The sequence below is a fragment of the Lutra lutra genome, chromosome 12, assembly GCF_902655055.1.
Source record: "Lutra lutra chromosome 12, mLutLut1.2, whole genome shotgun sequence".
Taxonomy (NCBI): Eukaryota; Metazoa; Chordata; class Mammalia; order Carnivora; family Mustelidae; genus Lutra; species Lutra lutra.
In genome coordinates this window covers 64812799-64840418 of record NC_062289.1, presented here as the reverse complement: position 1 = coordinate 64840418, position 27620 = coordinate 64812799, and the positions used below count along the sequence as shown (strand labels likewise).

Genomic DNA, 27620 nt, shown 5'->3' with positions numbered 1-27620 from the left:
AGACCATAAAAAAGTTGAAATAGAGACGTTTATTACTTACAGGTTCTAGAAGGGATACATAGCATACCTTGAAGGGCCACACCAGGAGGTTAGGGCGGGGTTCAGGCAAAGAGCTTGGCAGAACCCGGGGTACATCCCTTTATTAAGGTCTACAGGTGGAGTGCTTTGCTATTCCCAGGCTAAGTCGATTCAAATTCAAAAGAATAGGTTTTGGCAAACTTTGCAGAGGTCTTATCTAAAGAGTGCACACAGGGAAGGCCCTGGGAGGTGCCCTGAGAATGCTTATCACAAGGACGATTAAGAGTCATATCAGGGATTTACATTTACCTGCAAATCTCTGAGCTGTTATCTAGGGCATATACTCTTGGGACCCGTCAGTATCAGTTTAAGGCCACTGCAGGCTCCTTAGCCACAAAAAAATAGTTGCTGAGGCAGCAACTTTCTGGATTAGTTTAGATAAACTCTCAACAAACTCTCAACAAACTCTGAGAAGGAAACAAAAGAGTACATCTTCATGACGGTGGTTTAAGGAATCGTTTTTTAAATATGACATGAAAAGTTCAAGCAACCTAAGAAAAGTATGGATAAACTGGGCTTCAGTAAAATTTAAAACTTTTGTGTTTGGAGGGACACCATCAAGAAAGTGAAAAGGCAATAATCCACAGAATGGAAGAAAATATTTGCAAATCATATATATGGTAAGGGGCTTGTATCCAAAATACATAAAGAGCTCTTACAACCCAATGATAAAAAGACAAGTAGGCTAACTTAAAAATGGGTAAAGAGTTGGGGGAGAGGAGCGCCTGGGTGGCTCAGTCAGTTAAGCCTCTCCCTTCTGCTCAGGTGGGGATCCCAGAGTCCAGGAATCTTGAGCTTGCATAGGACTGCCTGCTTAGCAGGAAGTCTGCTTCTCCCTCTCCCTTGACCTCTACCCCTGCTTGTGTGCACTCTCTTGTGTGCACTCTCTCATTCTGTCAAATAAATAAATAAAATCTTTATTTCTTATTTAAAGATTTTATTTATTTATTTGACAGAGCAAGAGAGAGAGAGAGAGTGCAAGCTAGGGGGAGTAGCAGGTAGAGAGAGAGGGAGAAGCAGACTTGCCACTGAGCAGGGAGCCTGATGTAGGTCTTCAACCCAGGACCCTGGGATCATGACCTGAGCAGAAGGCAGACACCCAACCAACTAAGCCACCCAGGTGCCCCTAAATAATCTAAAAAAAAAAAAAATGGGGGATGGGTCAAAAAATGGGTAAAAGATCATTAATGGAACAGATTGATGGTAGCTCTACTTGTGATGAACATAGCATAATATACAAACTTGTCAAATCACTAAATTGTACACCTGAAAATAATGTAACATTGTGTCCACTCTACTCAAATAATCAAAAAAAAAAAAATCTATGTAGATGGGTAAAGGATCTAAGTAGGCATTTCCCCAAAGAAAATATACAAACATCCCATAAGCACATGGGAAGATTCTTGTCATCATTAATCATTAGTGAAAATAAATAAATAAATAAATAAATCTTTAAAACGTGTATATAATCTAAAACATAAAAATATTTACTGAGAATTAAGTCCGGGAAAAGTTAGTGACCTCCATCCTAATCACCTTATGAGTAAAAGGTGCTTGCTACCCTGCTCTCTACCTCCTGCTGTTTTGTGACCCTAGACAGAGGACTTGTCCTTCCTCATCCCACACCCCAACCCTACTACCACTCAATTGCACCTCTGACCTTCTGGAATCTGCAAGTAGTAATAAATAAGTATTTATTAATTTTTTTGTTATTTTTCAGTAGGCTCCATTCCCAATGTGGGGCTCAAACTCACCACCCGGAGATCAAGAGTCATGAGCTCCATTGGTTGAGCCGGCCAGGCACTCATACCTGTTCTTAATTCAATACGCCACATTGAGCTTCTCAACACACTAATTCTTCTTATCTCCACACCACACTCTATCTGAAATCTGCTCAAGCATGGGAGGAGTATGGAGCTGAACAGTTGTTCCCCCTGAATGCATGGTGGGCATGTTCCAAACCCAGACCATTTGAACTGCCATTGTGAACATTACCTCATACCTCAATGGACCTTGAAGTGGTAGGCAGGGCAGGAAATCTGCATTTTGCATCTGTGTTTTTGAAAATTTTTATATTAATTTATAAATTATTATAATGTATTTTATGTTTCTATTACTATACATACTTTGTATTTATTTATTTATATTCTCAGTATTTAACTCCTTTTTGGTCTGGTCTTCCATATGAAAATTCTAGTTCATTCAGGTAGTACTTAGAAGAACCAAGAGAAGGGGCTCTTTTCTTCTGCAGGGTAAATACAGACTCTCCCATGGAGCAATAGCAAGAATGGGGTAGTGAACCGAGCGCATCAAACTCCCTTCCAGGAACCTTGCAAACTCTGTGTGTCCTTTCACTAAGGTGTGTGAGTGGGTGGGTGGGTAATTCTTTGGCTTTCTGCAGTGTGAGGTCTCCTGTCCCTATCCTCACCCTGTGGTCTTATGCACTCCCTAATTGGCCAATCCAGTGTGCACCTGTGGTTGGTTTCCAACCCACCCAGTAAATCCAAACTCCTTGGTCTGGCCACAGTCATGCTGGCCCCACCCAGAACCTTCCATGCTACCCTCTTCACCGCAGTCTGCGTGCTCCTGGCTGAATCTTGCAACTCTAAGACCTCCTTGTCCCCAGGCCCTCTCTGCCCACGCCATCTAGGTCTCTTTGCTGCTTGGAAAACTCGAGATACTTTCTTTGAGACCTAGATAAATGCTGTCTCCTAGAAGGCAGAACTAACCTTTCCCTCTTTCCTAGAGTTCCCCAGCCACTTCCTGCAGGGAACCTATCACGTGGTCCACATCATATCCTCTTCTTGCAGAAGTCCTATTACATCTGCCCCTGAGAGATCCAGGAGTTAAAGATTCTTACCAGCCCAGGTTATTAACATCAGCATCAGTAAAAGGCTGCTAAAGAAAAAAAAAAAAAAACAAAACCCTAAAATGTATCTGCTCGAGCTTAAGTCTGCAAGACCCTTTCACCGTTAACAGCCCTTGTCACTTCCAATACTCCTGTAAAAGTATAAAACTAAAAATGTAGGAAGACTACATTTTACAGATGAACATATGGGGCTCGGGCAATGCAAACTACGGTAGCATGGCCTCCACCCCTAATCGGGGGCGCCCCGCTGCCACCCCTCTACAGTCGTTCATTGGGCATTAGCCCGGCAGCTTCCTGCCAATGTTCCAAGAGACACTCAACCTCTGCATTCCCACCACCAGGTCGCTGCTTCCCGCCCAAAGTGATGACCAATCAAAAGCGATTTCGCAGGTCAAGAAAATAGTCAATCACGATTTAGATCCCGACATGGGACTCGCCCCTTGAAGTGGTCGGAGCCAATGACATTCGTGAGCAGTGAGCCAATCAGGACGCGCGATGCGGCGTGGAGGGCAGGCAGTTGGGCGCGTGGCATTGCACTGAGAGGAGGTGAAATCCGGCGTGCGACCAGGAGGCAATCACAATGGTATGACGGGAGGCTTCGACGGGGGTGTCGGGGGCCGTGGGGCTCTGGGGGGCAGATCTAGGTGGCAGTGGGGCGCGAGGGTGACTCTGACTCCGCAGGTCTAGGATGCTTGTGCTACCAGGAGCGTGCGGGTCCGGGGTTTGCGCCCGCTGCCCTCGCCCTTCCAGACTCTTCCTTGAGCACCACTAGGTGCTGCATTCGAATTCTCCGACTTGTCTCTGTTACTCTGTGGGCTCATGAGGGCGCTTACAGAAATAGGCAGTATTTACAGCGTCTTGAATTAAGGATCATAGAAAACGCATATATATGCTGAAAAATTTTGCTTCCTTCATTAGATAAGGTATTTATTTATTTATTTAAGTTGGTTTATACTTCGAGTTTTCTTAGTGCAAAACCAAGCAAACGAGTAGATAGGCTTACATTCCCCTTTCTTGCACCGAAGGTAGCACACAAGGGGTGCCTGGGTGGCTCAGTGGGTTAAGCCTCTGCCTTATCCTCAAGTCTTGATCTCAGGGGCCTGGAATCGAGCCCTGCATCGGGCCCTTTGCTCGACGGGAAGCCTGCTTCCCCCTCTCCCTCTGCCTACTTGTGATCTGTCAAATAAATAAATAAAATATATGTATTTTTTAAGTAGCACACAGTATACAGTCTTGCACCTTATTTTTGCATTGTAGAAAAAATCCAGCGCCCTCCATATCCACCTACAAAGATCTGCATTGTTGTTTACAGCTGCACAGTATTCTAGTGTGTGGCTCTAGATCATTGAACCTGTTTGGGGTCGCTAGATACTTGGATTTTTTTTCCAGTCTGTGCATGTGCCCTTTCTTACTGGTGTAGGTGCATATGCGTGCGATGCCAGAAGTGGATGGCTGTGATTTTGTAGATATTATCAGATGCCCTTTTATTGGCAATATATGTGAATTCCTGACTTCTACAGCAGGCTAAGCTTCTGCCTTTAAGTCATGCATTTTATATCCTCAGCTCATAGATCTACTAGGTAGTTGGTTGAATTAACACGTTAATAGTTTGCACATCAATTGAACACAGCCAACGCCTCTGTCATTGTGTATTTCTGAACAAGCAGTGCCTAAGAGGACAGCCTTAGGTGGAGAGCAACCAGAACAGTCTTCAGACAGGACTTCACGTGGTCCAGTTCAAGTTTCACTTGTTCCCAGTTAACTGAGGCTGAGACTTCATCCTGTTTCCTCTGCCGATTACTGTGGTAGCTTCCAAACTTTGTGTGTGTGTGTGTGTGTGTATACAACTATATATATATACAAGCTATATAATAATTCACTATATAATAATTCATACTAACCTCTGCATTCTCCCTTTGTAAAAGTTGGTTTTGAGGTGTCTCTTACTGGTCATTGCACAGCATGAAATCAAGCTGCTCAAATAAATTCCTTGTAGAGGTGAATTATTCCAAGTATAAAGGAAAGGTATCTTCTGTTACCATACAGGTAAAAGGAAGCTTCAAGATTAGAAGATATTTGCGCATTTCTTCATTTTTAGGAGCTATTGTTTTTAGCAAAGGCTTCCTCTTAAGAGAGGAAAACACCATGATTTGTCCGAAGATTTATGATTTATCAGAATCCTGATTTATCAGAAAAGCTATTCCACCATAGTTGCTTGATATGTTATGGTCTTCTCAATTTGAAATGCCTGAAATTTGATTTTTTTTTTTTTTTATTGTTTGACACTTTATTTTGCCTTTGTTGTACACAGCGGAAGCAGGAGCCCCGGGAGGGGAAGATGTGACCCCTGGAGTCCCATCTTGGTCTTGTTGTGGGAGGGCTAACCCATGTTCTGTCGGTTGCCATAGCCCCTAGGATGGGTGTCCTTCCAGTCATCCCACTCCCGAGCTCTGTGGAGAGCTTGTTCATCCTCCTCATCCTCCTCCTTTTGTTCCTGATCTTCCTGTTGCTGAGTACTTCTTTCAAGCTCTGCTGGTGGTGTCTTGGCTATGCCCTGATCTGGTAATGCTCCGTATTTCCGATGCTGATCGTACCAGTCATTCACCGTCATAGATGCCAGACTTGGATAACCAGCTCCAAATACTTTGGCTTGGGCCACATTCCGTGTGAGAACGAAGGGTTTCATTGGAGGCCTGTCCTGACGAGCTGAATGAGAAGTTGATGCCTCTGGTGAGGAGTCTTTTTCTCTCAGGATCTTCATCTCCTGGTCAATGCTCTCAATCTCTTCTAAGCTGATACCAATCCACCTTCGAAGGTGAAGGAGGTAATACTCACGAACACGCTCATCATCTGCTTGACCAGTTTCCACAGCAGATTTCAGTGCAGACAACCTATGCTCCACTTCCTTCTTCTGCCTGTATCTCTCTATTTTAGCCTGTCTCTGCGATGCCATAGCAGCGAGGCTAGGATAGGCCATGGAGGAACTAGCAGTGCCATTATCAGTTGAGTTGTTCTTGGTTTTGGGCAGCTCAAACTCTGCCACATGATAGTACTGGCACTGAATTAAGTAGTTTAAAAAGTGTTCTCGAGCCCACTGCAAATGATCTAGACGCTTGCTGGGGTTGACTTGTTTCATGGTGAGCGCTCCTTGAAATGCTGGCACCATCAGGTACTTCAGGTCGGTGGAAGCAATCTCTTCCAAATCTTCGTTTCGGCTGAACAAGTCGAGCTGCGATAACATTTCGGAAGCCTTCTTAAGGAGGTCTAGTCCCTTGAACTAGTGATCACTCCTGGATCACTCGCGAACCGGTGGGTTCAGTCGCTACTTCCACTTCGTCTAGAAGCTGCTTGCTGGTTTCGAACAGCTCGGGGAGCCGCGGCAGCAGCAGCTCGTCTTCGGCTGTTGCCATCTTGGGGGAGGGAGGAACCTGAAATTTGATTTTTAAAATTCCTAGTACTGGGGCGCCTGGGTGGCTCAGTGGGTGAAAGCCTCTGCTTTCGGCTCAGGTCATGATCCCAGTGTCCTGGGATCAAGCCCAGCATTGGGCTCTCTGCTCAGCGGGGAGCCTGCTTCCCCCTCTCTCTCTGCATGCCTCTCTGCCTACTTGTGATCTCTGTCAAATAAATAAATAAAATATTTTTAAAAATAAATAAATAGGGCGCCTGGGTGGCTCAGTGGGTTGGGCCGCTGCCTTCGGCTCAGGTCATGATCTCGGGGTCCTGGGGTCGAGTCCCGCATCGGGCTCTCTGCTCAGCAGGGAGCCTGCTTCCCTTCCTCTCTCTCTGCCTGCCTCTCTGCCTACTTGTGATCTCTCTCTGTCAAATAAATAAATGAAATCTTTAAAAAATAAATAAATAAATAAATAAATAAAATTCATAGTACTTAGCTGAACAAACTAGATTAGGAAGCTGCTGGGGAGGGGGAGGTGGTGGCAAGTTGGCCATTCTCGGTATTTTGTGTTTATTAGAAGGGTTTGTGTCAGAAGATGAATTTATTGGGAATCCCAGCAGCAGAAATTTTGCTTAAAATCCAACTTTGTGCATCCCTGAGCCTCATCACAAAGTTGAGTACCTTCTGAAGAATTTGTCCCTGCCTCTAAAGGTAACTTTTTTTTTTTTTTGACTCATTATTGCAGTCTGGTTGGAATCAGAATTAGACTTATTGGCTGTGATATAGTCCCTTGTCTTTCACTTATTAAAAACAAGGCCAAAAGCAGAATTTGGGGTCTCAGACCATCCGTCCTAAAAGCTGGGAGATTACAGTGTGGGATCAGGAAATTAGAAACAACTTGAAGTGGTTTGAGACTTTTGTTTTGAAAGATTTTATTTATTATTTGACAGAGAGAGAGAGTACAAGATGGGGGAGCAGCAGGGAGAGGGAGAAGCAGGCTGCCCGCTGAGCAGACACTCAACCAGCTGAGCTACCCAGGCTCCCCTAGTTAGAGATTTCTGAACTATAGTGTGATCATAATTAGATGATGGGAAAATAATACCCATGGTTACAATGATCTGGGCTTGTTGCCAGGAGTGCTGGGGGTGGAGGCAGCTGAGGGTCTTGGCCTTGCTCTTCAGGGCAATGGTGATTGTGACTGGTGGCAGGAGCAGGGCTGCTCAGGGGTCTCCTCTCCCCTCCCGCTCAAACTCTTATTTGAATAATTCGGAATTCGTTTAGACTTGTCTTACGGTTGGCGGAGAATATGGTCTGCTTGGCAAATGTTCCCTGTGCGTATGAGAAGAATGTGTATTCTGCTGTGCGGGGTGGAGTGTTTTCTTTCTTTCTTTTTTTTTTTTTTAAGATTTTATTTGTTTATTTGACAGAGAGAGATCACAAGCAGACAGAGAGGCAGGCAGAGAGAGAGAGAGAGAGAGGGAGTTTTCTAATGTAATTTAGGTCTGTGTGGTAAATGATGTTGTCCAGGTCTTCTGTGCCCTGACCGATTTCCATCTGATTCAGTTATTGAGAGAATGTTGAAGTCTTTGCCGACTGTCCCACCTTTCAGTTCTGTTTTTCTTTGTACATTTCGAAGTTCTGTATCAAGAAGCGGTGACTCTGATGATACATAACCACTGTGGACTGTTGTGCCTTCCTCTCGATCTGGTCCCCTTTACCATTATGAAATGACCTCCTTTCCTTAGTAAAATTCTTTGCTTTGAAAGCAACAGTGTTGGTCCTGGCCTGCTCTATCCCACATTGTCCCCTCCCAGGCTGAGTGCTCTCTTCTGTCGGGGCTCCTGTGAGCCATGTGCTGTCCAGCCAGGTGTGACCCAGGCAGCCCCCTCACCAGGGACAATACCAGGAACTTTGACACTCTGGGTTCCTGCCCACCGTGGTGCTCTTGGAGAAGTGGGAGACGAGTGGCGGAGTGAAAGGCTCCAGGCTCACCACCTTGTTCCCATGTGCCTGAGCCAAGTGACCGCCCTGCCGCATGCCTGCGCCCTCCTCCCAGCCCTTGTGCCCTGCCTCAGCCAGGGTGGTGTTTCCTCTAAACCTGCTTGGAGGAACACCTGATGGCCCCGTCGCATCCATCCTAACTCCCTCCTGCTAGACCAAGGTCAGTCCATATGCTAATAGCAAGCCAGCGTCAGCAGAAAGTAAAATTAAATGGAAACTGCCCTGCTCATCTAGCCACTCTAGCTTGCCTTTGGTTTAGCCTTAGCACAGTATATCATTTTCCATCCTTTACTTTGGAACCTATCTCTGGGCTTCTTGCAGTTAGCTAATAGTTAGGCTTTGCTTTTTCTCTAACAATCTGCCTGTTAATCAGGTATTTTCATTTAATTTGTAATGTTGTTTAATGTGATTAGTGGTGTGGTTGGGTTTAAATCTACCAGGTTGCTATTTGTTTTCTGTTTATCTCCTGTTTGTTCCCTCTTTCCTCTCTTTTCCTGCCTCTTTTGGATTGTTTTTATGATTCCATTTTATCTTTTTTATTAGCTTTGTGGCTGTACCACTTCATTTAATTTTTTTGTGGTCGCTTTGGGGGTTATAGAGCACATCTTCATTCTGTCGCAGTCTGCCCTTAAGTGCTATAATACCATGTCCCAGCCATATACTTCCATTCCTCCTTCTTGCCTCTTTGGTACTGCTGGTCATATTTTAATTTTGTACAAGCTATAAATCCCACAGTAAATCATTGTTTTTGCTTTAATGTTCGATTCTATTTTTAAAATTCAACAAAAGTTCTTTTATGTTTGCCCAAGTATTTAGTTGTTTTGGTATTCTTCGTTGCTTTGCGTAGTTCCAGTTTTTCATCTAATGCTTTCTTTCTGTCTGGTATAATTCTTTCAACATTTCTTGTTGTAATGATCTGCTTATAATTAATTCCCTCAGTTTTCGAATGTCTGACAAAGTCTTTATTTTACCTCTTTTTAGTTTTACTGACTTATCACTCTCATAAAATAAAATAAATTCTGTAATTCAATGAGGTTTAACATTTATGAATTTTTTTTAAGATTTTTAAAATTTCTTTATTTAACAGAGAGAAAGATCCCAAGTATGAAAAGAGGCAGGCAGAGAGAGAGGGGGAAGCAGGCTCCCCGCTGAGCAGAGAGCCTGATTCGGGGCTCGATCCCAGGACCCTGGGATTATGACCTGGGTAGAGGCTTAACCCACTGAGCCACCCAGGTGCCCCTAACATTTATGTATTTTTTATTTTTATGTACCTTTTATGTATTTTTTAAATCAATAGAATTATATCTGTTCTGTTGTAATTATTTGCCAGTTAGTATTTCTGTAAAATTTTAATTTAGAAAACTGTCAATTACATGATTAAACTTCTGAATGCAGTGAAATCTAGACAGAATTAGAACAAGTCTTTCAAAACACTGATCTTGGGGTGGCTCAGTGGGTTAAGCCTCTGCCTTCGGCTCAGTGGGTTAAGCCTCTGCCTTCGGCTCAGGTCATGGTCTCAGGGTCCTGGGATCGAGCCCCGAATCAGGCTCTCTGCTCAGCAGGGATCCTGCTTCCTCCCCCGCCCTCTCTCTGCCTGCCTCTCTGTCTACTTGTGATCTCCCTCTCTCTGTCAAATAAATAAATAAAATCTTTAAAAAAAAAAACAACACTGATCTTTTAACAGTGCAGAGGCTCTCCCTGTGTTCTTGGTTTTTTGGTTTTTTTTTTTTAAGGTTTAACATTTAGTAACATACTGATAATCCATGAAACCATCACCTCAGTGAAGAAAAAAAAACTCCCATTACCCCCAAAAGTTTCCTTCTACTCCTTTGAAAATCCTCCCTCTTGACACTCTTGCTCCACTACTAATCTACTTAGATGTATTTTCTAGAGTTTTCTATATATGGGATTATTGAGTTCATATTTTGGTGTTTGAATTCTTTCATAGACTGTAATTGTTTTGAGATTCATCCATGTTGCATGTATCAATATGGTTGCTTTTTCTTGCTGAGTATCACTTTTTTTGTGGTTAATTACACATGGCACCAAATTTACCATTTTAACCATTTAAGTATAATTCAGTCACATTAAGTATATTCATATATTCTGTAAGTATTCACTTATATTCTAGAACTTTTATGTTACCTGCACATCTTTTCATCTTTTTTTTAAGATTTATTTTTTTTAAGATTTATTTATTTATTTGACAGAGAGAGACACAGCGAGAGAGGGAACACAAACAGTGGGAGAGGGAGAGGGAGAAGCAGGCCTCCCGACGAACAGGGAGCCTGATATGGAGCGCCTGATATGCGGCTCTGTTCCAGGACCCTGGGATCACGCGACCTGAGCCGAAGGCAGACGCTCAACCGACTGAGCCATGCAGGCGCCCCACATCTTTTCATCTTTATTATATAATCAGCTATTAATTCCACCCAGTGTATTTTGCATTTCAGGCATTCCTTTTATCATTAGCAGTTTGATAGAGGTTTTTTTATATTTCTCCTCATTTTCTCTTCTACCTTCCTGAGATATGGATACGTAATAGCAATTTTTTAGAAAGATTTTATTTATTTACTTGACCGAGACAGAGAGAGACAGCAAGAGAGGGAACACAAGCAGGAGGAGTGGGAAAGGGAGAAGTAGGCTCCCTGCTGAGCAAGGAGCCTGATGCAGGACTTGATCCCAGGACCCCGGGATCATGACCTGAGCCAAAGGCAGATGCTTAACAACTGAGCTACCCAGGTGCCCCTACGTGATAACTGTTTTAATGTCCTCCTTTGCTAGTTCTGTCATCGACTAGTTCAGTCTGTTTGTATTGATTACTTTTTCTTTTCATGTATGGTTATATATTCTGTGTCTCTGTGTGTGTTTATACGTGGTAAGTTTAGATTGACATTATAAATTTTAAATTGTTGGGTGTTAGGGTTTGTTTTATGTTTTTTGCTTTGGGTTTTTTTGGTTTGGTTTGGTTTGGTTTGGTGTTTTTTTTGTTTTGTTTTGTTTTGTTTTTGTATTGACTTATTCTTAGGCTTTCTTCTGGGATGCTATTAAATACCTAGAAATAATTTGATCCTTTTGAGGCATGCTTTTAAGCTTTAGGTGAGTTCCAAACAGCCTTTCGTATAGGTCTCATTTGGCCCTACTACTGAGGACTCCTTTTGGTGCTTTGTGAGTTAGGAGGCCTTTCCTTCATGACTGACGGGAGCTCAGGAGTCCCTCACACACGGGTGCTGAGTGCCGCTCTACTGTAGACTCAAGTGGGACTCTCTGCTGACATCCTCAAGGCTCCTTGTGCAGCTTTCTCCCCACCACTGTTAGCACCATTTCTAGATGCTTTGGCCTCCCTGAACACTGAATTCTCTCTCAGTTCAGGGAGGTCCCAGGGCTTTAGGTTTCTTCACCACACCCCTACTCCCTCATGCAGCCTGGAAAAACTCCCCATAGTCTTCTGGGGCAGTGCTAAGGCTTACATTGCTTTAATCACTGTCTTGTGCTGCCTTTTGTCCAGTGACTTTAAACTTATTTCAGGGGCGCCTGGGTGACTCATTGTTAAGCAATTGCCTTTGGCTCAGGTCATGATCCTGGAGTCCTGGGATCGAGTTCCCCATGGGGCTCCCTGCTCAGCAGGGAGTCTGCTTCTCCTGCTGACCTCTCTCCTCTCATGCTCTCTCTCCCTCATTCTTTCTCTCTCTCAAATAAATAAATAAAATCTTAAACTGTTATTTCATATATTTTGTCTGATTTTCTAAGCCATGGTTTCTTTTTTTTTTTTTTTAAGAGTTTATTTATTTATTTGACAGAGAAGGACAGTGAGAGAGGGAACACAAGCAGGGGAAGTGGGAGAGGGAGAAGCAGGCTTTCCACCGAGTAGGCAGCTGGATGTGGGGCTTGATCCCAGGACCCTGGGATCATGACCTGAGCTGAAGGCAGACACTTAACGAATGAGCCACCCAGGTGCCCCCATAAGCCATGGTTTCTACTTGTTACATTACTTACTGATGGCTTGAAAGACTATAGTGACTCTATTACTATTCACAGTTTAAGTGTATGTCTGTCCATGTTGGATAGATAAGTGTTCAGATATAAAATTATTATTGGAAGCTCATGGGATATAATGTCTGAGGAGATCTTAAGACAACTGAGCCACCCAGGTGCCCACCCACTGGGCACCTAGGTGGCTCAGTGGGTGAAGCATCTACCTTCGGCTCAGCTCATGATCCCAGAGTCCTGGGATCAAGTCCCACATCCGGCTCCTTGCTTAGCAGGAAGCCTGCTTCTCCCACTGCCTGCTGTTCCCCCTGCTTGCTTTCACCCTCTTTCTCTCTGACAAATAAATAAATACAATCTAAAAAAAGACAACAGAATATTTTACAAATACTAACTTAGGATATTAGGTCTCATTTCCATGCCATATAGCATCGATTGCCTTAAAAACAAGGAGGTCTCAAGGTTTGTGTTCTGGTTCCAGCGCGAGTGCATCTCTATCCACGTGGGGCAGGCAGGTGTCCAGATCGGCAATGCCTGCTGGGAACTGTACTGCCTTGAACATGGAATTCAGCCTGACGGTCAGATGCCAAGTGACAAAACCATCGGCGGTGGGGATGACTCCTTCAACACGTTCTTCAGCGAGACTGGGGCTGGCAAGCATGTGCCCAGAGCAGTGTTTGTGGATCTGGAACCCACCGTGGTCGGTAGGTACTGGGGCACTTGGGCAGCTTTCCTGGGACAGTGAGAGAGTCTCCCTAAAGCCCCACCCACGTCCCCTGTGCTCCTTTGAATCCTTCCACAGAAAGGATGGGACACGCGAGTATATGCCTGTGGCTGTGTTAGGTGAGAAACTACAGGGTGAGTGCTTAAAGTGTCTTTGGCACCGAGGCTCCTAATGCAGGAGAACCTAATATCCAGGAAAAAGAGGCTGGTAATAGATCTACTCGAGGCCCTCTCAGACCCAGGCAGGTGGTTGTGTAGACCAGGGTGCAGGGTGCCCGGTCACGGGTCCTTCGTTAACGCTGCCCACAAGGTGTTGCCGGTGCACAAGAGTCTTGACCTGCATCTTAGACGCAGAAGGTAAATAGAGAACATTCCTTGGGATCTACCAGCTGAGAAGCCTGAGGTGGTGGCCAAGGAGAGCTGCAAAGAGACGCACCTTTCAGTGGCGACCCAGGGGGAGACAGAATGTCAGCCTGAAGTCTATGAGCCTCAGGCCACCTAGGGTACCCTGTCGGGACTGCCTGGCAGAAGTCACGCTGACCTGGTGAGTATCTCATATGTAAGGGCTTCTTAGGCACACTGTTGCTATAGCTACAGCTGGGAAGAAATAATCGCGTGTGTGCAGGTGTGAGCTTTTTCCCTTCTTTGGGAACCGGTCAGATTGGACTTTGTACCTCCAGTAGACTTTCCCTGCTAGGGCCACAGATCGCAGTTGTGGTCCGCATGTCACAGAGAGACATTTCCTGTGAGACACTGACACTGCTGACCCCCAAGGCCCAGCATGTGCATGGTAGATGCAGCGGGTCCCCGAATCCCTCCCTCTTGGTGAGTTAACAACAGGCCTTAAAGACACGCGGCCCACGCATCCTCTTTGTAGATGAAGTGCGCACGGGGACCTACAGGCAGCTCTTCCACCCGGAGCAGCTGATCACGGGGAAGGAGGACGCAGCCAATAATTATGCCAGAGGCCATTATACCATCGGCAAGGAGATCGTCGACCTGGTCCTGGACCGGATCCGAAAACTGGTAAGAGAGCGTCCTGTGGGGGCGCCTGGGTGGCTCAGTGGGTTAAGCCGCTGCCTTCGGCTCAGGTCATGATCCCAAGTCCTGGGTTCAAGCCCCGCATCGGGCTTTCTGCTCAGCAGGGAGCCTGCTTCCTCCTCTCTCTCCCCCTGCCTCTCTGCCTGCTTGTGATTTCTCTCTGTCAAATAAATAAATAAAATCTTTAAAAAAAAAAAAAAAAAAAAGAGAGAGCGTCCTGTGGACTTTGCCCTGGACGGGAGGGCGGGTGGGGATGGGGACCATGAGGCCACTCTGGCCAAACCCCAGGCCAGAATCTTGAGTCCCCGTCTTCCTTCACGGGTGGCTTCATGCATCCATCGTCCATCCATCTTAACGTCCGCCTTGCTTTGCTCCTGAGTGTCCCGCGTGTGCGCTGTGGACGATTCAAACGCGTAGCGTCCTGCAGAGGAAAAGAGGAGTGACCGTGGCTCGCTGGAGGTCGGCGGTGTGGCTTCTGCAGGCGCTGACCCACGGTCTGTGATTTCTCTCAGGCGGATCTGTGCACGGGGCTGCAGGGCTTCCTCATCTTCCACAGTTTCGGGGGCGGCACCGGCTCTGGGTTCGCGTCTCTGCTCATGGAGCGGCTGTCGGTGGACTACGGCAAGAAGTCCAAGCTGGAATTTGCCATTTACCCAGCTCCCCAGGTGTCCACGGCCGTGGTGGAGCCCTACAACTCCATCCTGACCACCCACACGACCCTGGAGCATTCCGACTGTGCCTTCATGGTGGACAACGAAGCCATCTACGACATCTGTCGGCGCAACCTGGATATCGAGCGGCCCACGTACACCAACCTCAATCGTCTGATCGGGCAGATCGTGTCCTCCATCACGGCCTCCCTGCGATTCGATGGGGCCCTGAACGTGGACTTGACGGAATTCCAGACCAACCTGGTCCCGTACCCCCGCATCCACTTTCCCCTGGCCACGTACGCCCCGGTCATCTCTGCCGAGAAGGCCTACCACGAGCAGCTGTCCGTGGCTGAGATCACCAATGCCTGCTTCGAGCCGGCCAACCAGATGGTCAAGTGTGACCCTCGGCACGGCAAGTACATGGCCTGCTGCATGTTGTACAGGGGGGACGTGGTCCCGAAAGATGTCAACGCAGCCATCGCCACCATCAAGACCAAGCGTACCATCCAATTTGTGGATTGGTGCCCGACAGGATTTAAGGTAGGACTGGGTGATGCAGAGTGGTTTTTACCTGTCAGCAGCAGCAGACCCAGCACAGCATGCCCTTTGTGGAGAATACCCCCGTTCCATGGCAGCCAGCCCTTTGGTCATAAATTAGCCGGAGTGATATTGTATTCATTGGTTCCTTTTGAACTTCCTTCCTGAGTTATCACACTATAATTTGTGGTGAGAATTTTCTTTAAGAGAACAGGACATTTTTGGAACAATCTTTGTTCCTTTTTTGGGTGGCAAATCAGTGTGGGGAAATGTAGTCTGGGTTTAGAAATGTAGAAATTTTCAAGGCATTTTGATAATTTTTGTGGATATTTGAAATTGGCATTACTATAAACACTGCTGTTGCTAAAATCTACTTCATTTCACAGGCATATAGAAATTAAATCCAATTTAAATGTCCCATGCAGTCTGATTTAAAGAAAAACTTCCACGAATATTTTTGGGGAAAAGATGGCAACATATTTATTTCTCTTTTGGTAGGCTCAGCAGTTTGGCCTGAGTTTGCCTTCCACGTAGTTTTTACCAACCTTCCATTTGATACAGGATAGGAAACTTGTCACTTTGAAGCTTTGTCCAATACTTGAATACTAAGCCCAGTCAAGCTTTCTATCTGGAAAAATGGGCTTCTCTCTGCCTTGCTTTTCATGCCACCTCTGCTGGTTCAGAACTCACTGCTGGTGAGCTTACTGCACTGGGTCCTTTTTTTTTTTTTTTTTAAGTTTTTATTTATTTAACAGAGATCACGAGTAGGCAGAGGCAGGCAGAGAGAGAGAGAGAGAGTGAAGCAAGCTCCTTGCTAAGCAGAGAGCCCAATGTGGGGCTAGATCCCAGGACCCTGTCTGGTGAAAGGTAGAGGCTTTAACCCACTGAGCCACCCAGGCACCTCTGCACTGGGTCCTTAACTAGAACTTTCTACTCTGCATTCAGGGCTCGGCATGGTTGGCAGACCAGCCACCTATCGTAAATAGTTTTATGTGAACACAGGCACACCTGTTTTTTGGTGTGTGGTTGAGGCTGCTTTTGTGCTGCAGACAGAATGAGCATTTGTCATCGTGACCATGTGGCCTGCCCAGCTTAGGATATGTGCTGTCTTGACATTTATAGACAACGTTTGCTGAGCCTGGTTCTAACTGACCCTGTGTATCACTGCCCAAAGCTCTGGGATACATTGTCTCCTGGTTTGGAAACTTGGAATGCCTCCCCTTTGGTCCCAGGTCTTGGATATCACCCCCTTTCTACTCAGCACACATATAGTCCACCTCTGGTTGCAGTGGTGGCAACAGTCCTCGGACTTCTGACAGCATTCCTGTCATCCTGTGACACACAGGCTCACTCCCTTGATGGGAGATGGGGGGGTGATCTCCCCTCGTGATAAAACCATAGCACTCTGACTTGAGTGGAAGAGGTTTCAGCTACAGAAATGAATCCCCTTCGGTGGAAGCCTATGGAGAAAATTTTATCTGAAGACTAGAAAGCAGTATCCCTTTTTAGAAGAAACAGTCCTGTTACCTGAGTACCTTATGTGGCTCAAGTGCTAGGACAAAGCCCTTCCGGCAGCTTGGACCTGAGCCAGGCTGGCCGGCTCCAGGGCTCCTTTTTCCCCATTCTCCTTGTCCAGAAACCCACAGCCTGCTCACCTGACACCTTGCCTGGCACGAGGAAGGCAACTACGTGTCTTGTTTCCATGAAAGCAGTCACCATTTCTGGGTTTGGCTGAAGCTTCACAGACTGCTTTCTTCCCCTTTTCTCTCGCAGGTGGGCATCAACTACCAACCCCCCACGGTCGTCCCCGGGGGTGACCTGGCTAAGGTGCAGCGGGCCGTGTGCATGCTGAGCAACACGACCGCCATTGCCGAGGCCTGGGCCCGCCTGGACCATAAGTTTGACCTCATGTACGCAAAGCGAGCCTTTGTGCACTGGTACGTGGGGGAAGGCATGGAGGAAGGGGAGTTCTCTGAGGCCCGGGAGGACCTGGCAGCTCTGGAGAAAGATTATGAAGAGGTGGGTGTGGATTCCGTGGAAGCAGAGGCTGAAGAAGGGGAAGAATACTGAATGGGAGTGGGGCTAGCAGGAGTTTCTCTCCCCCCACCCCCTCCTGCCACCCTGCAGCACATCTTGTTCCCAGTTGTTCACAATTAAAGCTTCTGTATGAAACCTCTATTGTGACGCACTGCTGGTACACACTCCTCTGCCTGCAGGGATGTGGGGGGAACCCCAAGGCTGGGCCACACGGAAAGCTGTCCCGGCCTGCACTGCAGGAGTGGGGTACTGCCTTGCTCACATCTGTAAGGAGCCACTGCTTATGTGACATCCCCTGAGGGGAAACAGTGTTTCCTAGATTCTAGGAATCTAGAAATTTCCTAGATTTCCTAGATTCTAGGAAAACTGAGTTCAGTTTTCAATTGTGCTTGTCATTTTTCAGGCTTCTCTGTTAATGGCACTAGGTAAGAGTTTGGAACTGGAGTTTGAACATTTGAGATCCATGGGAAGGGGATGTTGACAAATTCCCTAACACCGTGGGTCACATGTAGGGTGAGAACATTTTTTTTTTAATTTACTTTTATTTTTTTAAGGATTTATTTGTTTGTCAGAGAGCGAGAACGCACATAAGCAGGGGGAGCGGCAGGCAGAGGGAGAAGCAGTGTCCCTGCTTGAGCAGGGAGCCCAATGAGGGATTCGATCTCATGACCCCGGGATCATGACCTGAGCCGAAGGCAGACGGTTAACTGAGTGAGCCACCCAGGCATCCCTAGGGTGAGGACATTCTGGGTTGGGCGGGAGGGAAGGAGTCTTAACTGGATTTTGCTTGGCATCCACAGCTTACAGGGGGAGCTCTAGGTCACAGCACGGTTCATCCTTGACTGCACTGTGTGTAGGTACCCTGTAGGACAGCCTACCCCTTTGTGCTCAGGCCCTTGCAGCTGAGCACCCTGGAGAGTCTCAGCAAAGGCACTGCCCCTTTCCCTTTAGCAAAACATGTTGACGGCCGTTTATGAAAGATCTAGGAATACAGTTGACCCTTGAATAACAGGATTGTGCAGGGCCAACTGTACCTGGATTTTTTACAGTACAGCAGTGTAAATGTGTTTCCCTTATGGGTTTTTTTTTTGTTTAGCTTCCTTTTATGGTAAGAAATACGGTATATAATACAAAGCATTTGTTAGTCAACTTTATATTACCGGTAACACTTGCACTCTTTTGAGAGTGGACTACTAGTAAATAAGATTTGGGGAGTCAAGTTATATTTGGATTTTTCAACAATGCAGGGGGGTTGGTGCCCCTAACCCTTGTATTGTTCAAGGGCCAACTGTATAGATATTTTCTCTCCAATTTGAAAATAAGGTACAGGAGAGTGAAATCACTGGTTTAAGTCACTTGCTTAGGTCAGCTGTAGCACAGCCAGGCCCACTAGGCAGAACGGATTCTAAATCCTTGTCTTAATATATTCAAAAGGTGATAGAAAACAGCTTGGATGGGGGCACCTGGATGGCTCAGTCATTAAGCGTCTGGCTCTGGCTCAGGTCATGATCCCAGAGTCCTGGGATCGAGCCCCGCATTGGGCTGCCTGCTCGGTGGGAAGCCCGCTTCTCCCTCTCCTGCTCCCCCTGCTTGTGTTCTCTCTCTCTTGCTGTGTCTCATTCTGTCAAATAAATGAAATCTTAAAAAAAAAAAGAGAGAGAGAAAACAGCTTGGATAGACCCTTGGTTTTCCACAAAGCTTTATTACCAACTGGGGGAAGCCCAGATAGCCTCTGCTAGGAGGGTGGCAGAGCCCAGAGCTGGGGGGTATGAGAAATCTGCCCGTCTCAGGTGCTGCTCCGTGTGGGGCTCTTGCATGGCCCGCCCCCCTTGGGCAGCCTGGTGGCACTGGGTTGTCGGGGCATCCTTTGGCTGGATCCTTCCCGGCCACCGCGCTCTGCCAGTGCTGGGCCTCCACTCAGAGCCACGCTGCCTTTGTTTCTCCCTGAGCAGACACAGAACACAATCGTTAGGAACCAGGGCAGACTCCACAGATGCCACATCGACCACATTTGTGTTCCTGGCACATTACGTCTAGCACATCTCTGTCCGACCTTTCAGCCAGGAACCCTCTGTCAGCCCTGAGCTCTGAGGCTGAGAACTGCCTGGAGATGGCACATTGTAGAGAAATCCTAGGCAGAGTGCAGGGGGCCCTGGAGCATGGGTCCTAGGACAGAAGCAGTACAAGGGGCAGTGGGGAAAGTCCACAAGGCCCATTTCGGGAAGTGAGCTCAGCTGGTTGATCCTGCCCAGGAAAGCGAAGGGACCCGGCTGGCCACCAGCACTCCAGGGGGGCTCACCAGCTGGGCTGCTGCCTCCGGCCCCTCTGGCACTCCCTGCTCCAAATCGCCCACAGCTCAACTGCTTGCAGGGATGGTGCAGGAGGCACAACCCTCAAGAATGGAAATTAGGCTTTTGGATTTGGGTCTTGGAAGCTCTTTCTCACAGGCGTTTCCTGCCTACCTCAAAGTATTTTGCAAACATTTGGTGGTCAAGCCGCTTGCGCCTGAGCTCAGCTCCCGGATCCCGTAACCAGGTTCCGGCCCCTGCTGAGGGTTGAGTGCTCAAGGAGACTTGCCCTGACCACAGGTAGTCACATTCAGATGGAGACCACTGCTGCAGATACCTCCTGACTTGTAATTTACTTACCTTACCCTCTTTCTGTGAAGACAGGAAAATCTGTAACCACGCTTGGGCCAGAGCTTTAAAGGAATGGCTTCCTTGGCCTCAGGGTGTTGACAGCATTCATAAGACTGATAGGACACCAGAGGGGACAAAAGGTGCCCAGAGAGGAGGCTCATCCACTGGGTCACAGTTCCCTCATATCGGGCCTCCATCGGCCAGGGCTCTTCTCCAATCTGGCGGGGTCCACCCTGCAGACTCTGAACAGGGTATGTGTCCCGTGTTTGACCTCAACCTCAACGTCAGTTAGTAATCAAATAAATAGCCTGCACAGGGGACTTCTAGATTTTTGGAGAAAAGACACCATGAGATTTCTTAGGGGGCATATTAAGTCATTTCTGTTTTCCTGTCTGTCATGGTGAACAAGGGAGGCCCCTGCATTTGCAACACTGTAGACCCTGGACATCACACTTGCTTTCCAAGCTCTGTGACACAACTACATTCTCCCCTTCCTACAGAGCATTTCTGAAAAGCTCCTCTCCAGAGAATAGGGCATCTCTGTTGCCCAGTGGGCTGGAAAGGGTGACAGTGGGAGCACATTTGAAATTCTGACAGCTCAGATTTTCCCCTGCTTTGCCAACCTGGGCTTCACACTCAAGTGTTTGCATACAGTTGATTCAACAAAGATGTAATAACAGGTTACCCAGGGCTGAGGGCATGTGGTAGGGTGAAGCCAGGCCAACTCAGCCTGCAAGTGACTCATGGAAAAGACACAAATCAAAGAGCTGTCACCACCCATTTCCTTTCTCCTGTTACAAATGCTGCTATCTGGTCCCCACTGACTGGTCAAGGGGCAAGGATCCTATCTCTTATGGGTGCATGAACCCCACCGACTTGCAGCTCCCAACATGCTGTTGCCCACTCTGATGCCATGTCCCTCTACAGGCTGGGCCTGGCTGCCAAGACTCATCTGTAGCACCTGGCCTAGTCCGGGGTACTTAAGTGTCCCGCAAACTCAGCTCGGTGCACTTCTGAAGGACTTGCAAGTACAGTTCACCCCTGACAAATGGCAAGGTGGATCTCAGATGTGGGCCTGAGTCTGAATGTAGCTTTTCTTTAGCACACCACACACTGGAACTTCCTCTCCCTCTCAGTATAGTGACCAGGGCCCTTCTGGAAACTCAAGGATGAGAGAAAAGGAGAAAACAGCAAATAATGCTCATCTTTAACCTTGATGAGGCTCATAATTCCTGGAAATAAGACACCGGTGTAACTTTGAGCCATAAAAGGCATTAAGAGCACTATTGAACAATGAAAGTAGACCATTTATCCAGCTCTGTGCAATTCTTAGAACCTTTGGGAATCATGTGCTCTCAGTGGGGAGACCCATGCAGGCCTCATTTTACGCAGAGCTGGGGAGGTTGAGGAGAGTGACATTCGGGTCTCAGGAGAACGGTGTACAGGGCCTATCGGTGGTCAGACCTGCTCTGCTAAGCCTGACTCAGCCATGCGCCCCTGGGCCCTGCAAGAGACTTTCTGGAGCTGGTCCTATCTGCCCCAGGTCCCTGCATGGGGTAATCAGGGTCAGAGGGAATGGAGGACGGAGCTGAGCCAAAGGTGGGAGGGGTGATATGCTACCCCAGGCCCAAAACCTGAACGGCCCCCAGACAGTTGAAGACGACGACCACTGAAGACAATGACCACTGAAGGTTAAAATGTCTGTCACAACAAAACCCCAAACGCAACCTGAAACACATACCCTGGGGCTGGGGAGCTGACTCATTCTGGTGGGACCCACTGTGCCATTTACCTCTGGTGTGGCCCATGTGATCCTGACTCCCCATCCCCTGCGAGCCCTGTCTGCAGAGCTGGAGGGATCAAGGGGTCACAGAAAGCAGCCTGAATGTGGGCTGCTGCTCCCATCCTGCCTACGGTCCCCGGGAGCGGCCTTTCTCCATGATGCCAGTGCTCCCTTGCGCTCAAATGGGCTAATGGGGCTGCTGAGGCCAAATATTAGTGGCCGTGAGCGCACATCAGATGCATGGTGTGAGGAAGGAAAAGAACGGGGTCAACACAGCACAGCAGGCGCCCCAGTATATCCTCAAGGCTGGCTGGCAAGGCTAGTGGCCGGGGTGAGTGAGTGGCCAGGACCATCCCTCACTGCTACCACAGGCAGGTCTGCACCCAGTAGCCAGTCCTGCTGCCCCTTCCAGCCAAGTACACAGGAGGGGCTTGATCTGTGCTTCCAGAACACACACAGAATGCCAAGGACTCATGTGTACTGTGGACATACATACACACCTCTTCAACACAAGCCTATGCTTCCTGGGGGGAACGACCCCTCCTGCATGTGCACCTGCAGCCCTGATTCAGTGTTTTGGGGAAAGTGTCGCTGTGATTGTCCCTGAGCCATGCTGTCCAGTAGAGATACAATGTGAGCACACGTGTCATTTTCTAGGAGCCACATTAAAAAGTTTAAAAACCAGGAAATTAATTTAAATAAGGTATTTTAATTAGCTCAAAATGGGCAGTGTTATCACTTCCAACATGTAATCAGGATAAAAATTATTTACGAGGTATTCTCTATTTGTGCCAGTTCTTCGGCATCTGGTCATCTGCTGTGTACTGACCTCGTGCTGAGTCTCAGCTGCCCCAGCCCTGGGGGGCCCAGGGCTTCCCTACTGGACAATGCAGCTCTGTGTAAAGCTCACAGCTTCTGCACACCAGACTTCATCTTACACCTTCTGGAGGAACATCTTTTTAAAGTATACAGTTTCCCAGGATGCCTGGGTGGCTCAGTTGGTTAAGTGTCTGCCTTTGGCTCAGGTCATAATCTCAGCGTCCTGGGATCAAGCCCCACATCGGGCTCTCTGCTCAGTGGGGAGTCTGCTTCTCCCTCAGCCTCTGTAACCCCCGACCCCCACTCATGCTCTCTTTCTCTCAAATAAATATATCTTTAAAAATATATATATAGTTTCCCTAAACTTCAACAGAGAACACTCCATTGCATTTTATTTTTCTTTAGTGACCACACCCCCACCATGACAAGCATTTATCCCTGTGTGCTCTTGGGGTCTTCTGCTTCTCCATTTTCTGCCTGGTAAAGGCAGAAATGAGTGAGGTTATCAGTGACAGTCCCCGCAGGCCACCTGGATGGCCAGGGGACAGGGACCCAGATGACCCACTGTTCCTGTTGCAGCTTACCAGATCGAACTCCCGAGTGGGGCTCCAGCCCCTGGTCTGCAGCAGCTCCACACCCTGATTCCATGGGAAACCTAAGGCCAGTTCACCCCAACAGCCTCAAACCGCCATCACAACACTAGGCTACCACAGTCCCCCAACTGATCACTCTGATGACTCTTCTCATTTTCTCCCCCCTATACCCTGCCCAAGCTCTGTGTGGAGAGATTCTGTGCACATGGCCTCAGAGCTTTTGGGTCTCTGATGGCCTCGGCCTCTTCGCCACTGTACACTCCTGTCATGGCCTCTCATGTGCCCAGCTCCCCTTCAGTGCCTCCCCACCAAACCCCCTTCCACACTGCACTCTCCCCTCACTGGGTATCTCCCCAGGGCCTCTGTGTCCTCATATTCCGGTTGCCATCTGCCCAACCCAGGAGACCCAAGGCCTAAGCACTTGAGAAAACCTCATGGGACCCAGCACTCCACGCACACCACTCCTATCCCTGTGCTTGGGGCTTCCTCCCCACCTCCCTCGGAACCCCTCTATGCCAGTGCTCCCGGTACTAAACCCACAGTACCCCTTGACTCTACCCTCCCCTCTTCTTTCCCCCCAACCCCAAGCTCAGGCCTGTTGCCACAGAGGCCTGGGCCTGTACCTCTCGCTGGAGCCCTCCCCACTCCCCCCAACTCAAAGGGCTACAGGGAAACAGGACTCTGACTCCGGTTAACACTTGCTGTTCCAGCAAGGCCAGCTACACTGGCTTCCTCCCATCTCTGTCACCTTTGATTGATCCAGCCTTCTCCCTCCCTGGAAGGAAGACTTGTCCATCTCACAGCCCCTGAGTCCTCAGCCCTGAGAGCCAGCTTGGCACCCAGCCACTGGGTGAGCAAGCAGCAACACCCCTTCAAATAAGGAGGGCTGTCCCCAGTATCTCCTTCCTTCTGTCCACTGATTCTTCAACTCAGCCTCGTAGTCTACGCATGTCTGCCCGGACCTGCCCCTTGGCCCTCCCCCACCTGGCTGGCCTGAGCTCCAGGAGGCATCCAAAACAGCAAGGTGGGTGATGTGCAGAGGGACATGGAGAGGACAGCCAGGGCACCTGTGGGATCTCAGGTCCTCACACACCCCTGGCTCTGGGGCTCCAGCCTCATCACACGTGGCAATCCCTGGAAGGTACCCTTGCCTAAGGAAACAGGCAGGAAAGGGCAATCACAGGTTATACTCTAAACTACCTGCCCGGGCGGGTGATGGCATCTCAGAGGCCAAGGCATTTCTCACACCTAAGGCTTTACTTTCTATATGAAAGTAAAGGCTCCCGGTCCTCTGCCTCTTGTCCTCCTATGGGGTGAGGGCACCTCCACAGAGCACAAGTTTCACCTAGCAGAGCTGGCCCCTAGGGAGTGGAGGGCTCTGGAAGTACTGCAGGTTGTCTCTAATAAACTGAGCCATGAAATCGCATCCCGGCTTCTAAGTTGTGTGGCAGGAATGGCCCATAAGGTCCTGTCCTAGCAGCTCATCGAAGCTGCTTTAACAAGCTCCCCTGATCTGGGGGCCACAGCAGTTTCCACAGAAACAAGAAAGAGCACCAACCCCCAGAGATAAACCAATAAACGCAACCTGCGAAAGGAGAGAACAGGCAGCAAGAGAACCGGAGGGAACCGGGGGGCCCTGGAGAGAGAGGCGGGTGCGTGGCAGCTGGGCCGTGGAGCAGAACCGGAGAGGCCGCAGGCCGCGGGGCCGAGGAAAAGGAGGGCCTTGCAGGGGGACTACAGTTCTTGGCAGAGAGAAAGGAGGCCTCTGGAGGTCAGAGAGAGACACAAAGAGAGTAGACAGAGCGTGGATCAGTTAGGAAGCCTGCGCTCCAGTGCCCAGGGCCTCTCAGGACAGGGGGCATGGGTACCCAGGGCCCTGGCACTTCCCCCCATGGGGGCCCAGCCTGCGCCCAACCCGAACAACAGCCCCCTCTCAGGACATCTGTGAGAGCCTGAGGGCTTCTGGCCAAGCATCCAGAGTGTTTCTGAATTTGGGAGCAGATGTGACACACCAAGGGGATGCAGTTGGACCTCCGCTGTGACTCCCTTGTTAGCAGCACCTGCTTACCCCCCCCGCCCCGTTGTGACTCTCAAGAGTGAGGAGGCCCCTGAAACTTGCGCCCAGTGCCGTGCCCACTCAGGCCTCTGCACTCCATGTGTCTAGGGCAGCCCAGGGCTGCCACGCGGACCCCTGTCCTGGGATCTGAGGAAGGAAGCTTAGCTGGGTACATTCCTGAGCAGACCTGGGCCCCAGTGGGGTGCAACCAAAGAGGGGGCAGGAAGGCCTCTGCCTGACCTACTCCCTGAGCATTTTTCTGGAGGCTTGTACACACCTTGAGAACAGGACCCAAACCACCTTGTTCCTGTCTTTGTGGAATGAAAGCACTTCTACCCAAGGAGGTAGGCAGAATCCTAGCCGAGGCCTCGCCTGCTTGGGCCACCCTGGACACCCAGCTTGCAACCGCCTGATCTGGACCTGCACATGTGCACTCTCAAGGGTAGCAACGATGCCAAAGCACTGGGGGACAGGACACCAAGAGGGGAGCCCCTGGGTGGTGCCTGCGGTCCGGGGAGAAGACCCACAGTAGGACTGGGACACTCAGGGCCAAGCCCGCATTGTGCCTGGCACTGCCCACTTCCCTCCCCTGCCACCCACCGCCTGAACCGCAGGGGCAAGGGAGCACCGGGCCCAGCTCTGACCTCGAGTATCGGGCACGCTCGATGTGGGCAGAGACACGGATGTAGGATCCTGGGCCTCGCCCGCCAGCCTCTGCCCAGCACACATGGACTTGAGCATCTGGAAGACGGCGAGGGGAGCCACGTTCAGCTTCAGCAGGTCCACCAAGATCCTGGAGAGAACACAGGTGGTGGGCAGTGAGCTCCCCTCGCCCGGGGCCTAGGAGGGCCACCTCCCTCAGGACCCGGACTCTACTCTGGGCACCCAAAGGGGTCCGAAAAGGGCGGGAGGTCTCCTCCAGACGAAAGGCCGGGTCGAGGAGCGCGAGAGCAGGGGCTTCTGGGGGTGGGACGAGCGCGCACTCCCGCCCGCGCGCGCTCACTTGAACACGTCGGGGTCGATGGCACCGCCCGCCGCCTGCGCCAGCTCGTACAGTTCCATCTCCTCGGCGCTCAGCACCTTCTTCCGCCGCAGCGCGAGCTTCTGCAGAGCCGCCTCTAGCCCCGGGGGCGCTCCCGGCCCAGGCCCCGCGCCCGCCGACGCCATGTAGCCGGCCGGCGGGAAGGTGAGCGCCGCGCTCGCGGTTGTGCCTCGGCCCCCGCCGCGCCCTCCGCCGCTCCCACAGCGCCCTCTACTGGCCCCCGCCGGCCCTTCCTCTCCCTGCCTTGCCGCAGAGGGCAGGGACTGGTTTGTCTTCTCTCTGCCATTCGATCTGCATTTACCTGCGGGATGAGAAGGGATACAAGCAGAAAAATGTTCATCTTTAGCCCCAAAAGCTGACCTGTAACTTGCATAGTTTTGATAAGGATCAAATAAGTACTGGCTGCTACATTCTTAAAGGGTCTCATGATTGCCTGTACATTTCAAAGACAGTTAATAGAGAACTGAAGGATAAGCAACAGAGTAATCTTTTTTTTAAGATTTTTTTTTTTAATTTGACAGAGAGAGATCACAAGTAGACGGAGAGGCAGGCAGAGAGAGAGAGGGAAGCAGGCTTCTTGCTGAGCAGAGAGCCTGATGTGGGACTCGATCCCAGGACCCTGAGATCATGACCTGAGCAGAAGGCAGCGACCCAACCCACTGAGCCACCCAGGCGCCCCAGCAACAGAGTAATCTTGACGAAAGCAGCCTTAGGACTAGAAATTCCAAGAAGACATTTATGACCTATTACTCCCTGCACGGCTCCTACACCTGGAACACTTAGCATATAACCACCAGCTTCATACAGCAAAAGTAGTTTCTGCCTACAAGTCCTGTCCCTGTGCTACTTGAATGAACTTACTAAATTGCAACATAGTCTCAAGAATACTTTCCTGGGGCGCCTGGGTGGCTCAGTGGGTGAAAGCCTCTGCCTTCAGCTCAGCTCATGATCCCGGGGTCCTGGGGTTGAGCCCCGCATCGGGCTCTCTGCTCAGCAGGGAGCCTGCTTCCTTCTCTCTCTCTCTGCCTGCCTCTCTGCTCTGTCTGTCAAATAAAAAATAAGTGAAATCTTAAAAAAAAAAATAATACTTTCCTGACGGCTGCACTCAGTGGTCCCACAATAGGGAGATGTGTTAGGCATGGGGGATACTGAGGCGGGCCGCAGAGACACATTTCTGGGCGTTCAGGGTCAGTCTTCATTGGTCATTCTCACTTGGGCAGCAGCACCCAGCGCAGTGCTTGGAATATAGTAGGCGCTCAATAAATGCCTGTCGGAAAGTCAATCATTGCGGTGTGTAATTATTCTGCGCCGGTTCCCCATTAGGGGGCGCGCCTCCAGGACCCTAATAAACAGCTTCTCTTTGCGCGCACG

General features: G+C 49.1%; 2 protein-coding genes and 1 pseudogene across 4 annotated transcripts; 1 reads left to right on the top strand and 2 right to left on the bottom strand.

The window, feature by feature from the left end:
- Nucleotides 1-3427: 3427 nt before the first annotated feature.
- Nucleotides 3428-17453, top strand: LOC125081976 (tubulin alpha-3 chain-like). Of its 2 annotated transcripts, none has more exons than XM_047696989.1 (4): nucleotides 3428-3530; nucleotides 12808-13030; nucleotides 13927-14075; nucleotides 14603-15463. In XM_047696989.1, the coding sequence occupies exons 1-4, from the start codon at nucleotides 3528-3530 to the stop codon at nucleotides 15446-15448; spliced, it is 1221 nt and encodes a 406-aa protein (XP_047552945.1). In that variant the 5' UTR covers nucleotides 3428-3527; the 3' UTR covers nucleotides 15449-15463. The 2 variants fall into 2 exon arrangements, with proteins under 2 accessions (XP_047552945.1, XP_047552946.1); XM_047696990.1 differs by lacking the exon at nucleotides 3428-3530 and adding an exon at nucleotides 17054-17453 and having other exon boundaries at nucleotides 12734-13030; nucleotides 14603-15283.
- On the bottom strand, nucleotides 5224-6369 carry LOC125081978 (immunoglobulin-binding protein 1-like; annotated as a pseudogene).
- A 1555-nt stretch (nucleotides 17454-19008) lies between the features above and the next one.
- Nucleotides 19009-26448, bottom strand: MZT2B (mitotic spindle organizing protein 2B). Of its 2 annotated transcripts, XM_047696997.1 has the most exons (4): nucleotides 26211-26448; nucleotides 25852-26000; nucleotides 24737-24916; nucleotides 19009-19261 (listed from the first exon to the last, which is right to left on the bottom strand). In XM_047696997.1, the coding sequence occupies exons 1-4, from the start codon at nucleotides 26372-26374 to the stop codon at nucleotides 19104-19106; spliced, it is 651 nt and encodes a 216-aa protein (XP_047552953.1). In that variant the 5' UTR covers nucleotides 26375-26448; the 3' UTR covers nucleotides 19009-19103. The 2 variants fall into 2 exon arrangements, with proteins under 2 accessions (XP_047552953.1, XP_047552954.1); XM_047696998.1 differs by lacking the exon at nucleotides 24737-24916 and having other exon boundaries at nucleotides 26211-26444.
- Nucleotides 26449-27620: the final 1172 nt, after the last annotated feature.